General features: G+C 38.4%; 1 protein-coding gene across 1 annotated transcript in view; it reads right to left on the bottom strand.

Moving 5' to 3' along the window:
- Positions 1-4934: 4934 nt before the first annotated feature.
- Spag6 (sperm associated antigen 6) overlaps positions 4935-13151 on the bottom strand; it is a 60838-nt gene continuing 52621 nt past the window's right edge. The window contains 2 exon segments of the mRNA XM_008831767.1: positions 4935-5000; positions 12451-12514. Coding sequence (XP_008829989.1) covers positions 4935-5000; positions 12451-12514 — 130 coding nt within the window.

Raw genomic sequence — 13151 nt, 5'->3', positions numbered from 1 at the left:
TTTGAATGAACAGTTACCATCAGTAATGTATTTTCTGTTTTAGTATAAATTTTACTAAGAATGTATTACCATAAATTCTGTGTAGAGAAAATTACAGGTTTGGTCAATGTATAATATCTATACTAAACCACATGATGGTGGTGATATATTGCTACTCTTGATCTAGCATTCAGTTGAAAATAAATGAAAAATACACCAATCATGAGGAAAATGAACTCAGTAATATTTTATATTGATCCCTAAATTAATCACTGAGGAAACACTATCCCCTAAATCCTGATATAAATCAGAAAAAATAAAAACTCTCTGCTCTGTCAAAGAAGCTGCTATATCCCTGGGTTTTTAATTTTTAAATTCATAGAGAACATAGATATAATTTTCTGATTTTTTTCTAGCTGTACAAGGCTTAGAACATCATTTGAAATTATGCTAACTTGTTTCTTTAATTTTTTTACTTATTGTTTTGATTTTATGTGTATGTGTGTATTTCCTGCATGTATGTAAGTGCACCTGTGTCATGCAGTGCCCACGGAGGTCAGAAGGGGGTGTCGGATCCCCTAGAACTGGAGTTACGGACAATTGTTAGCTGCCATGTGGGTGCTGGGATTGGAACCCAGGCCTTCTGCAAGAACATTCAATGTCCTTAACTACTGAGCTATCTCTCCAGCCCAAAATTATGCTAACTTGATAATGGCAGTTCTTTTCTGGGTCCTGAGATCTGGAGTGATGTTCTTGCTTCCCCCACCTCCTGTTCACACTATGATTAACAGTCACAAGCACAATAAAACACACCATTCTTTAAAGCAGTATCACTGAATATGATCTAATTTTATAGCCTCTAGGACTAATTAGAGACAAAATGATGTGTTCATGTTTACCAAAATAAATCTAATTTTAAAAGTCAAAAGGCCTTAAAGCAACTGGTAAATGCAATAGTTGTAGCTACAGACTGTCACTTGATCCTTTTAATCTCTGAAACAGTAGCTACAAATTAACATTTTCTAAACATTGAATTTTGTGGCAAAAAGCCCCAGCATTTGTTAGCACCTATCTTAATCAAAGGGTTGGCTATTTTAAAACACAACAGAAAAATTCTTCATCCTTTCAAGGTCAGTTTCTAAACTTGACATCTTAGAGATGGCCTTGCTCAGGAATTTAAGGTCAGGGTTTATGTTAAGCAGTAGCTACAAATTAACATTTTCTAAACATTGAATTTTGTGGCAAAAAGCCCCAGCATTTGTTAGCACCTATCTTAATCAAAGGGTTGGCTATTTTAAAACACAACAGAAAAATTCTTCATCCTTTCAAGGTCAGTTTCTAAACTTGACATCTTAGAGATGGCCTTGCTCAGGAATTTAAGGTCAGGGTTTATGTTAAGCAGGACCTCAAATCAAGTCTAGAAACAAGCAAATCTTTCATTCATTCTTCAAGGGAAAGAGTTTTCTTTGAGAAGAAAAGATTAGAAAAACAGGTCAATGTCCTGTAAAAACAAAATTGTCATTTGTTTTTACATGCTAAATAAATATGTGTGTTTTCTGCTCAGTGTTTCGTGGCTATTCTGCTCCATCTGTCTGAGAAAATGTGTTTGTATTAGAAAACTCCATGAGGGCAAGAAATGTAGTTTTACTTTATTATAAATAATCTGATTAAACCCCACTTACGAAAGAGTGTGGGGCTTGGGGGATACTGCACAGCTACTGTCCAAAATGTATAACTTTGTCTATCAGGCTTCCCACAAATTGTATCCAGTTTGTACAGAATGGACGATTACAACACTGTTACATGCCTCATGACAGGTTGTTTTCAAAAGCATCTTCTGAGCATGCTGAACACATATCACCCTCACTACATAACAAACTAGTAACTCAAACCCGGGCTTCGACATCCCTTTCAGAGAGACACTGCTGTTCCCACAACAGGTGTACTGGGTCTATCTGTAATAAGGATATCCATCCAACTCTATTCCTGAAGCCCTAACAGCAGTGATTACCCCCTCATACAAGTTAGGAATCCTTACAAAACTTAAATTTTAAATAAACTGCAGAGGGTAGTAGGTCAGGGATCAGTCTGCAGAGAACTGGAATTGAAAATTCACACCAGGAGTGAAACTATTAGAGAATATCATCAATGACAGACATTGTTTTTGCACTAATATAAATAAAAAGGGAAAAAAAATTGGGGGGGGGTCCCTGTAGCTCCAGCTGTCCTGGAACTCACTATGTAGACCAGGCTGGCCTCGAACTCACAGAGATCTGCCTGCCTCTGCCTCCCAAGTTCTGGGATTAAAGGCGCGTGCCACCATGCCTGGCTAAAAAGGAAAAAATTTAAACCTTGCTTTTTTTTTTTTTTAATGAAAGTTTCGTGTTGGTTAAAGTGTTTTTTCAAGAAATATTTTATAGCATAAAATTTCCTAACCCTGGAGCTGGAGATATGGCTCAGTGGTTAAGAGCATTGGTCTCTCTTCCAGAGGACTTGGGTTTGGTTCCCAGTACCAACATGGTGGCTAACAACCGTCCAGGGGATCTGATGGCCTCTTTCCACCTCCACGGGCACTGCACAACACAGGTGCACTTATATCCATGCAAGCAATACACTCATACATACAAAATTGTAAAATCCTAATCCTGTATGATCAAGGTATAAACACCCAGAAGAATGGTACTAAATATTTTCCTCCTTACTGTAGTACTATTTGGTAAGTGTGAGATGATCTATAAAGTGAAATAGTGACAACAGTAAGAAATACCACAGGAAATTTTTCACTCCAACATCTTTGGAGAGTTTAACCCAGACACACTAGTTTTTGTTGTTACCATCATGGTCATTTAAGAAAAAAAAAGTTGGAGGGGGTAGGGTTGTTTTTGTTTGAGACAGGCTTCTACTATGTAGCTCAGACAGGTCTTGAACTTGAAATTTTGCTGTCACAGCCTCCCCAGTGCTGAGATCACACACCCCTTTGAAAATAGTCTTAATGATGAAAGTTACTTTTATCTCTTCAGATTGTTAAAAAGGCAAACTGGGTTGCAGGAAAAAGGGAAGCTACAAAATTGAGAATAAAAAATTACATTTTTCCTGTGCTATGAGTCAAAGGAATTACTGTAAGAAAACAAAACAGATCATAAAAGTATTAAGAAATGAAATCAGAAGGGGGGTTTGCATAGCTCAATGACAGAGCTCATGTTTATCATAGAACAACAACATGTATGTTAAGAAAACACACAAGGCCAAGACTTCAGTTTCCAGTACCACTAACCAACAAAAAAGGAAATCACTAACCATTCTAGCTTGACCTAAGTAAAAAGGAGATGGGAGATTGTTGGTTATAAAGATTGATTTATAACCCCGCCTATGGGGGGGGGGGGGTATGTGCACATGAGTGCAGGTGCTTGTGGTGTCCAGAGGCACTGAAGGCCCTTGGAGCTGGAATTGCAGGCTGTTGTGAGCTGCCTGACATGGACTCTGGGAACTGAACTTGGGTCCTCTGTAAGAACATGCATGTTTTTAAACACTGAACCATTTCTCCAGCCCCCATGAATGCTACAAAGCTATTTACTGGCTGTGAATAATGATGACAGAGGTGAATCCAAGAAAATGCCCCAAGTACATGGGTATTTTCCTTCGAAGGAAGCTGAACAGAAAAGGAGTCCAAGGAGGAAGCTAGAGCCAAGCTTTCAGGACTGGCTCACTGTGGCTTGGGGATTGTCTGGACAACGCTATGTCTCTTCATCCGTCAAGCCTCCAGGAGACACTTCCCTAAGACATAGCCCTTTAGGCCCAAAGACAACAAGAAAATGCCCCAAGTACATGGGTATTTTCCTTCGAAGGAAGCTGAACAGAAAAGGAGTCCAAGGAGGAAGCTAGAGCCAAGCTTTCAGGACTGGCTCACTGTGGCTTGGGGATTGTCTGGACAACCCTATGTCTCTTCATCCGTCAAGCCTCCAGGAGACATTTCCCTAAGACATAGCCCTTTAGGCCCAAAGACACAGGGCAGCAACCAGGACTCCTAAATCTAAGCACAAACTCCCAAGGCCGGAATCAGACTAGATAGGGAAAATGAAAGGACAATTCTGATGCTGTTTTAACCTTTTGATTGGAATCCACTTTGACCCCATTACAGCTTCCTAAGTGAAATGTGTTAAATCTGAGCCTGCTGGTACCCTGCTGAAAGTGAACCTTAAATCCCTGAAAATGTGAGTTCTGAAACTTGGGGACGTGAACCAAGGGCAAGGGAATGCTGAGGACCCATTTTCCATGTCTGTAACTTTGAATATGAATCCTGACTAAGAAACCTTTCGGTGAGAACAGAGAGCCAGGGTATAGTGACTTCCACCCTCTCAGAACCACTGAAGGTAAGGGACACTTGCAGGGTGAGACAAAAAGAGCTTCAGGAACTGTCATAAATAGGGGAAATTCTCAGGAAAACTGGCAGATTACCTGTAGATTTCTTGGGTTAATTAACTGCGTTGATGTTAAAAGCATCAGTCTCTTTCAAAGGCCCAGCATTCCTGCTATCACTTTGCTCTTCCAGATGCTTCCCTTCCACATGCTCCTGTGTAATTTGCAAGACCATTTTTTCCTGCCTGTGCCCATGAGGAAGTGATCAAAATAACTAAGTTTTTTGAACAGCATATTTCATTTATATCTAGCTGTAAGGATGTGTTGTGTTTGTGTGTGACTCTGTAAAAAAATAAGTACCTTAAAACCCTTTAATGTTTTTTTTTTAAATCTACCTTTTTAATATCTGTATGCGCAAAAAGACTCCAACTAGTTCTTCATACATTGCAACTAATAATTTTTAAGTATTATATAAATATAGAAAACATTAAAGGCATTTCACATTGAACAAAATCAGAACATACTTAGTTCAAACATTAGATCTTTAACAATATTCATATTCTCCTGTGAATCTGAGTATAAAAACATACTTTGTTCATTTAGTAACTGGCTGATAGCTGTCTGCCCTCTGCAAAAGTTTGTCTGAGTATCCAGGGGGCTAGTACCTGAAAAAGAAAATTTGCTATCAGAAACTCTTGGAAAAATTTCATACAGAGGCATAAAAGGTTCCACATAAATAACTTATTGAAATAATTGTATAGGGTTGGTGAAATGGCTCAGTAGGTAAAGGCACTTGTCATTAAGCCTAACAACTTGAGTTCGATTCCTAGAACCCACCTAGCAAAACAGAACCCCATAAATTGTCCTCTGATCTTCACATGTGTGCTATGACACACACATGCCCACCCACACATATAAATAAATAAATGTGAAATGTTTTAGAGAAATAATTTAGGAGTGAAACGTCGTATGTTCAAGTAATGCTTTATGCAATGAGGTTAGAGTACGTGAAAGAGGGTCATCCCAATTCACAATACTGTGCTAGAAAAGTAGCAAAACACTTTAGGAATATGAGTCTAATGACAGAAACTATTTTCCAAGCAAGCACTTTCAATCCAGTGGCAATATTTTGTCTCAGAGATTTTACTGTTACTATAATCAAGTGAGTAACATTACTTTAAAGACCACAGCTAATAGATTTCCTTTATATGTTAGTCTATATTCCCTGTCATTTGCTAACCAATCTCTGCATTCCACGTGCCTTAGAAATTATGTCTTAGTGTACATTTTGATCTGATCTTCTCATGGTTCATTTTGGATTTCATAAGTGGTATATAAACACTCACATCATATAAACTAGAAAATGAATCCTCTTCATTTGTTCTTAGGTTTATATTATGCTTCTAAATTGAACATTTTATAAACTACTTAGTATAAAGTATGAAATGTATTGATAATGGAAAGAATTTGCATGTGCATAAAAATAAGCCAAATAAGCCAGGCATGGTGGCGCACGCCTTTAATCCCAGCACTTGGGAGGCAGAGGCAGGTGGATCTTTGTGAGTTCAAGGCCAGCCTGGTCTACATAGTGAGTTGCAGGCCAGCTGGGAATACAAGGAGACCCTGTCTCAAAAAGACAAAAAAAAAAAAAAGCCAAATAAAAAAGTATTCTAGGGTATGGTAAGTATAACTCACTCAATTGATTAAGCCTTCAGAAGGGTTTTCAATAGAGAAAGTCTAATGTTAGGGACTTGTTTTGTTCTTTATTAGTTTTCTTTATGCCTACTTAAAAAGTCATAATTCCTTCCACAATTTCTCAAGTAGGAAAAACAGAGCTAGCTGTACTTTTTCAATAGTGTCCTTATACACAGAATTAATTAGAACATACGTACCTAAAAAAAGGTCCTTTAAAGAAAGTCTTTCCTCAAAGGCCACCTATTCTTGAAAAAGGCCTGGAACTCATTATATAGACCAAGCTGGCCTCATTTTCACAGAGATCTACCTGCCTCTGCCTCCCAGATGCTGGGATTAAAGGCATGTGCTACCACACCCAGCTCTTGAAAAATGTATTTTAATAATAGGTTTCTTCAAAGCAGTCTTACATCGAGGAACTGGCAATTGTTTCTCTCTGGGTCTGAGTTAATATAAATTTTAAAGCTTTCATAAGCCCATCATAAATGTTTCAGACATGAGATAGGTAGTATTTACATACATGTAAGAGGCAGATTTTTTTAAATATTTTTAAATTGTGCTATTTAAAATGGTAGCCACTAGTCACATTGGGCTAAAGAACAGTAGAAATATAGCTAATATTCTTGTGGAATCAAATTTTTTAAGTTTAAGGTTTTAAAATTGACAATTCAATTATTAGAAAATTCTTGAGGTGTTTGAAAAAGTTTGGGAATGTACATTTCCAATTATGTTTTTTTGTGGTTGTTTGGTTTGGTTTTTGTTTTTTGAAACAGGGTCTCTCTGTAGCCCTGGGTGGCCTTGAACTTGTTATATAGACCACTCTGACCTTGATCTCATAGAGATCAAGATGCCTCTAACCTCCCAAGTGCTAAGATTAAAGGCATGTGCCACTACACCCAGCTCGATTATGTCTTTTTTAAAATGTGTATGGAATGTTTTGCTTGCACATATGTACCACATGCATGCAGTGCCCCCAGAGGCCAGAAGAGGGCCTGGAAGTGGTGTTACAGACAGTTGTGAACTGCCATGTGGGTACTAGGAACTGAACCAAGTCTTCTGCAAAAGTAGTAAGTGCTCTTAACTACTGAACCATTTCTCCAGTCCTCAAACTATAAGTTTTATATAATCTAAATCCAACCCAAATATTTCCAATGAAATTTACTATTTAAATTAAGACATGTTAGAAATAATAAAATGTTATAAAAATGTAAGATAGCCCATTTTGTAATGATTACAAGCTAAAATGATAAGGTTTGGCTATTCAGGTGGTTTTTTTCTTTTTTTTTCAATCATTAGATTTGCCTTGTTTCATTCTACTTTCTTAAATGAGGCTTCCAGAAAGTTTGAAGTTACACATGTTTCTAGTGGATACTTTTACTTTAAAAATAAAGTTTCCACCAGATCAATTAGGATTTACCTAATTCTTGAGGCTTTACCAGGCTCATGTCCATACTTTTGGCCATTTCTAGCCTTCCTTCCCCAAAGACCTCAGGGACTTCAAAGTTTTCTGGATGCTCAGTGAAGAAAGTGTGCTCAGACATCCTCACTCCCCATCAGCAGAGCAGATGTCCCCATCAGACATCCTCACTCCCATCGGCACTGAGCATGACTCAGCTTCCCACAAGTGCATATAGACCTTGCATCCATCTCAAAATATAGACCCATAAATGACTGCACCAAGTTATCCATCTACTATCAGAAAGCCCCATTCCACTGATCTAATGCTAAGGGATTCAAAAGTAGCTTCATATTAGGAAAGAATGTGGAACTCTAGCTTAGCAACTAAAGGGAATATAAATCTAACCAGAATCTTATTTTATTCCTTTTATATTTGTAAAAATGAAACAAAAAATTGGCTTGCTGTGTGTTTATCACCAAAACAAATAGTGAAAAATAAGTAGCCATATAGAGTCTCCAGTCCTATTATAAAATTAAATATGATTTTTCCAATAATACTATTTAATCTCAAGAGAAAAAAAGGAGACTACGTGCCCTAAAAGGGACAATAAGAAATATTTCCCAAATTGAATTCTTACTAGTACAAGCCTTTTGGCTAAATACTATGTTGTTTAATTCTCGTGCTATGAAGTATATAACAACATTTATAGATGCAGAAACTGTGGCTTAAAGTGTTAACTCAAGATCACACAGGAAGCAAAATTCAGAAAGGATTGTAAGCATGTCTGACACATCACTAGACCTTTCAGCCATATTCCTCACCAAAGAACCAAAATAAACCTCAAAAACAAAAAAAGTTAAATTCCTTCCCTCTAGTTATCAGCTACTATCCTCAGCTATCTCCAAATGCTCTTCAAAAATATAAGTGAGGAGCTGGGAGATGGCTCGGCAATTAAGAGCACTGAATACTCTTGCAGAGGACCTGGGCTTGGTTCCCAGCACCCACATGGTAGCTCACAACCATCTGTAACTCCAGTTGCAGGGGATCCAACATTCTCTTCTGGTTTCCATGGACAGAAGGCACACATAGTACATATACATACATTCAAGCAAAACACTCATACACATAAAGTAAAAGTAAATAAATCTTAAAAACAAAAGAAAAGCGGGGCATGATGGCACATGCCTTTAAATGCAGCACTCAGGAGGCAGAGGCAGGCAGATCTCGGTAAGTTTGAGGCCAGCCTGGTCTACATAGCAAGTTCCAGGCTAGCTGGGACAACCAGGGAGACCCTTTCTCAAACAAAACAAAGCAATAATTAGTCACAAAACAATTGTCACCAACTAATTTTTTAAAAATACTTTTTATTTATTATTTTTGTATGTGTATGAATGTATTGCCTGCTTGTATGTAAGTGCACCCATGTCACACAGTACCCCAGGAGGTCAGAAGAGGGCATTGGATCACCTGGAACTGGAATTACAGATGGTTGTTAACCCACCATGTGGGTGCTGGGAATCAAACCCAGATCCTCTGCAAGAGCAGCCAGTGCTCTTAACTGCTGAGCCATATCTTTAACCCCTACAACAACTAATTTTTTGAGAAATATGTTATTGTAAAAGTAAAGCCATTTTGAAATCATATTTGTCTATTTTCACAGAAAGAATGTTTTAAAGATTCTATAAAATGACATTTTATGCAGCCTATTGCTTTTTTAAATATCAGAAATTTGAAAAAGTCAGCTAACCAAATTCTTCAGGAAAATTAGAAAGTTTAAAAAGTGAAATTTTGCCAGGTGGTGGCGCACACCTTTAATCCCAACACTTGAGAGGCAGAGGCAGGCAGATCTCTGTGATTTCGAGGCCAGCCTGGTCTACATAGTGAGTTCCAGGACAGCTGGGGCTACAGGGAGACCCTGTCTCAAAAAGACCAAAAAAAAAAAAAAGTGAAATTTCAGGGGCTGGAGAGATTAAGAACGGTTAAGAACAATGGTTGTTCTTGCAGAAGACCGGGGTTCAAATCCCAGCACCCATATGGCAGCTAGCAACTATCTGTAACTCCAGTCCCAGGGGATCCGACAGCCTTTTCTGACCTCCGTGGGCATTGCACGACACAGGTGCACTTACCTACATGCAGGCAATGCACGCATACACATAAAATAAAAATAAAAATAAAATTTAAAGTGAAATTCCAGATCACAGAATTTAAGTTAAAACTTTACAGTGGTATTTTTGATAAAGCACAAGACTAAATTCTAATATGACCATTTACCTTTCCTGGTACACAGTTAAAATACTCCTAAGAAGGAATGAAACGGAAACGAACTTACACTCAAGAAAGCGTCTGATCATCGGCCGATCCATATTCCGGGACCTTTAATTTGCCTTTTCTGTTGTATTTTGTTTCATTTTTTAGAAAATTGAACTGAAAGGTTTTTTATAAGTCTTTTGAGGCAGGGTCTCATAACTCTGGCTAGTCTGGAACTCGCTATATAGACCAGGCAGGCCTTGAATTTACAGAGATCCACCTGCCGCTGCCCCTAGTGCTGGGATTACCGCCATGCACCATGACCACCCTAAAAGATTTTTTTATTTTTGTCTTTTTGAGACAGAAATTCCCTGTAGCCACAGCTGGCCTGGAATTCACTATGTAGACCAGGCTGGCCTAGATCTCATAGAGATCTGTCCACCTCTGCCTCCCAAGTGCTGGGATTAAAGGTGTACACCAAGACGCCCACACTAAAAGATGTCTTAAACCTACATAAAGTAGCATTTTTTCCTGAAGGTACATATGGTCCATGTACAGAAAATAATTATTAGTAAAATATTTTCACAATTCTTTCATTTGATAGTTTCACACTCATTTTTGGCATACAACCTTCAGCGAGGTCTACTTAACTATAATGCCTACTATAAATTATAATAAAATACTGGCCACACTGGCACACACTTGTAATATCAGACCTTAGGAGGCTGAGGCAGGGGGATTATGAGTTCCAGGCCAGTCTTGGCTATGTAGTTAGCCCAAAAGCAATTTTGCTGCCTCAAAAGCAATGAGACTATATAATTTTTGTTCCTTATTTATAGAAATACAGCATACAAACAGAAGGACTTATTAGATAGCGTTATAATCAACTATTCAAATGAATTTGTCCTCATTCATTCACTAAATTTGTCTTTTTATTTATTTATTTATTTATTTATTTATTATTGTGTGTATGCATGGTGTGTGGTGTGTATGCATGATACGTGTGTGGGCATGTATGCCATAGCACATGTGTGGAGGTCAGAGACCAACTTTGTGTGGTTGGTCAAACTTGTATGGCAAGTGCCCGTACTTTCTGACACATCTAGCCAGCCTAAAGTTTTAGAAAATTTACATTTATTTATTAGTGTATATGTGTGCATATAACACACATATGGAGGTAAGAGGACAACCTGCAAGAGTTGGTTCTCTCCTTCCACTATGTGGGTTGGAGGGATCACACTCAGGCCGTCAGCTTGGCAGCAAGCGCTGAGCCACCTTGCCAGGCTCAAACGTTTTGTTTTTAAAAAACAACTGTTTGGTTGATTTTGTTTTCATTTGGGGGTGTTTAACATGTACCTTGGGTTGAATTAAACTCTTTTTTAAATTTAATATTATTCTTTAATTTTATGTGTATGAGTGTGTATTGCCTGCATGTATGTGAGTGCACCCATGTTGTACAATGCCGTGGAGGTCAGAAGAGTGTTTCAGATTCCCCTGGAACTGGAGTTAAGTGCTGGGACTCAAACCCAAGTCCTCTGCTAGAGCAGTCTGTGCTCTTAACCACTGAACCATATCGCCAGCCCTGAATTAAACTCTTAACATATGCTGTCCCATTTCATCTTCAATCTATGAAATACTCATTCCCATCTTACCTGTAACCTAACGAAGGTTTAGAGAGATCAAGGCTCCACTGAATAATTAGAGCTAAAGCTTAGAATATAGTTGAGCCATATGTGGGGCTTTAGGTTCCTTCCACAGCACCAAAAACAAAACCAGGACTTTTTTTTTTAAAGAAGAACTGACCCTACACACATAATCACTATGGCATTTGACTTGCACAGACTCCATTTTCTTAAGTCAGATATGTGGAGCACAGCTTCACAGTTCTCGATAGTCAAGGCTCACCGTCCTGACCATCAGGGACCAGAGTGCAGTGGTTCCCATCCAGTGCTTGCTACGAGCAGCTGTGCACCTTTCTGGAAGCTTGACCTTGCTACTTACCACTACTTACTATCTGCAATGCTCTAGAAATAGGACAGCTACACTTGTTTAAATTGTTCATAAAAAGTCAATGTGCTCTAAATGACTGTCTGAGGGCATCTCCAGCGAAGTGCACAGAGTTTCTGAAAATATTTCAGTGGTTCAAAGACCATTTTCTTTTTCTTTAATAAAGATCTTTGTTATCTGTTCCTAGACTAAAAGTAAAATCAAGAGACACTTCGAAAAATCACTAAAAGATTCTTCCCAGTGTAAATTGTCTATACGGTAGGGTTTGTATGTGTTGACGTGCTATTTACTTCCTGAGAACAATTCTTAAAAAGGCAAGTACAGGGCTGGAGAGATGGCTCAGCGGTTAAGAACACTGGTTGTTCTTGCAGAAGACCCAGGTTCGAATCCCAGCACCCACATGGCAACTAATGACTGTCCATAACTCCAGTTCTAGGGGATCCGATGGCCTCTTCTGTCCTCTGCAGGCATTATGCAACATGGGTGCACTAACACACATAGAGGCAATACATGCATACCCATAAAATAAAAATAATAAATAAAATATTTTTTTAAAGACAAGTACAGAGGATATGGGGAAAGTGTGGAAAAGGAGGGAGTGTTGTATCTGTGGATTTTATTAACCTATGTTACCTGTATCAATTCAGATTGATGGAAGTTGAGACTTAAAAAGCAAAAACCCCACTTTATAGAAGAAAACAGAAAAAACAAGTTAACAAATTATTTTCATTTTTCCTCCCCTTCTTACAGACAATGAGAAAGTTCCTTACCTTACTGGACTGACCAGCCACGTGCTTCAGAATATTGGGAGGTGCATCATAGAGAAAGGACTCTTCAGTCAACTAGTTTAAGGAACTATGTATATATATATATCTATGATCATAGTTTAGTCAACTAGTTTAAGGAACAAAATATATATCTAGTAAAGGTTTATCTGAGAATATTTGGCTTTTTACCCAAGCCTTATCTATATAGCACATGATAAATAAAAGTACCAGATTGGCGGAATTAACCTTATTGGATGTTTAACAGCCATACTTTAAGGCCTATATTAATGTATTCAGAGGGACTTTAAGGACAATTTTTTGCCCCTTGTTCTCCAAGGTTGACCAAGAGGCAGTGGACTATTGAACATCTCTCAAAATGCCTGTAACTGTGATGAGTCACCTGTCCTCCTGTTCAGGGAGGATGTAGAGGCTCTACGAGATGGACTTGAACCAGTGTCCAGACTACAAAGAGGAGGGTCAACTCAGAGGAAACATCTCATTCATGCTTCCAAGTGAAGCCAGACATGGTCGAACAGGACGTTTGGCTTATCTTTACATATATGGAACTGGCAAAGGAAAGGAGCCAGGAGCTCCTCCCAAGCCCATGTGACCTCTGAGGAACAGATCCTCAAATGACCTTTGTGTAAACATAAATTGAATTATTTGGGCCAACTGTATGGTCTTAAACACCCAAAAGGAAAGTA

Source organism: Nannospalax galili, unplaced genomic scaffold, assembly GCF_000622305.1.
Source record: "Nannospalax galili isolate Female #2095 unplaced genomic scaffold, S.galili_v1.0 scaffold14, whole genome shotgun sequence".
Classification (NCBI taxonomy): Eukaryota; Metazoa; Chordata; class Mammalia; order Rodentia; family Spalacidae; genus Nannospalax; species Nannospalax galili.
This window is presented reverse-complemented; position numbering and strand designations above follow the sequence as displayed.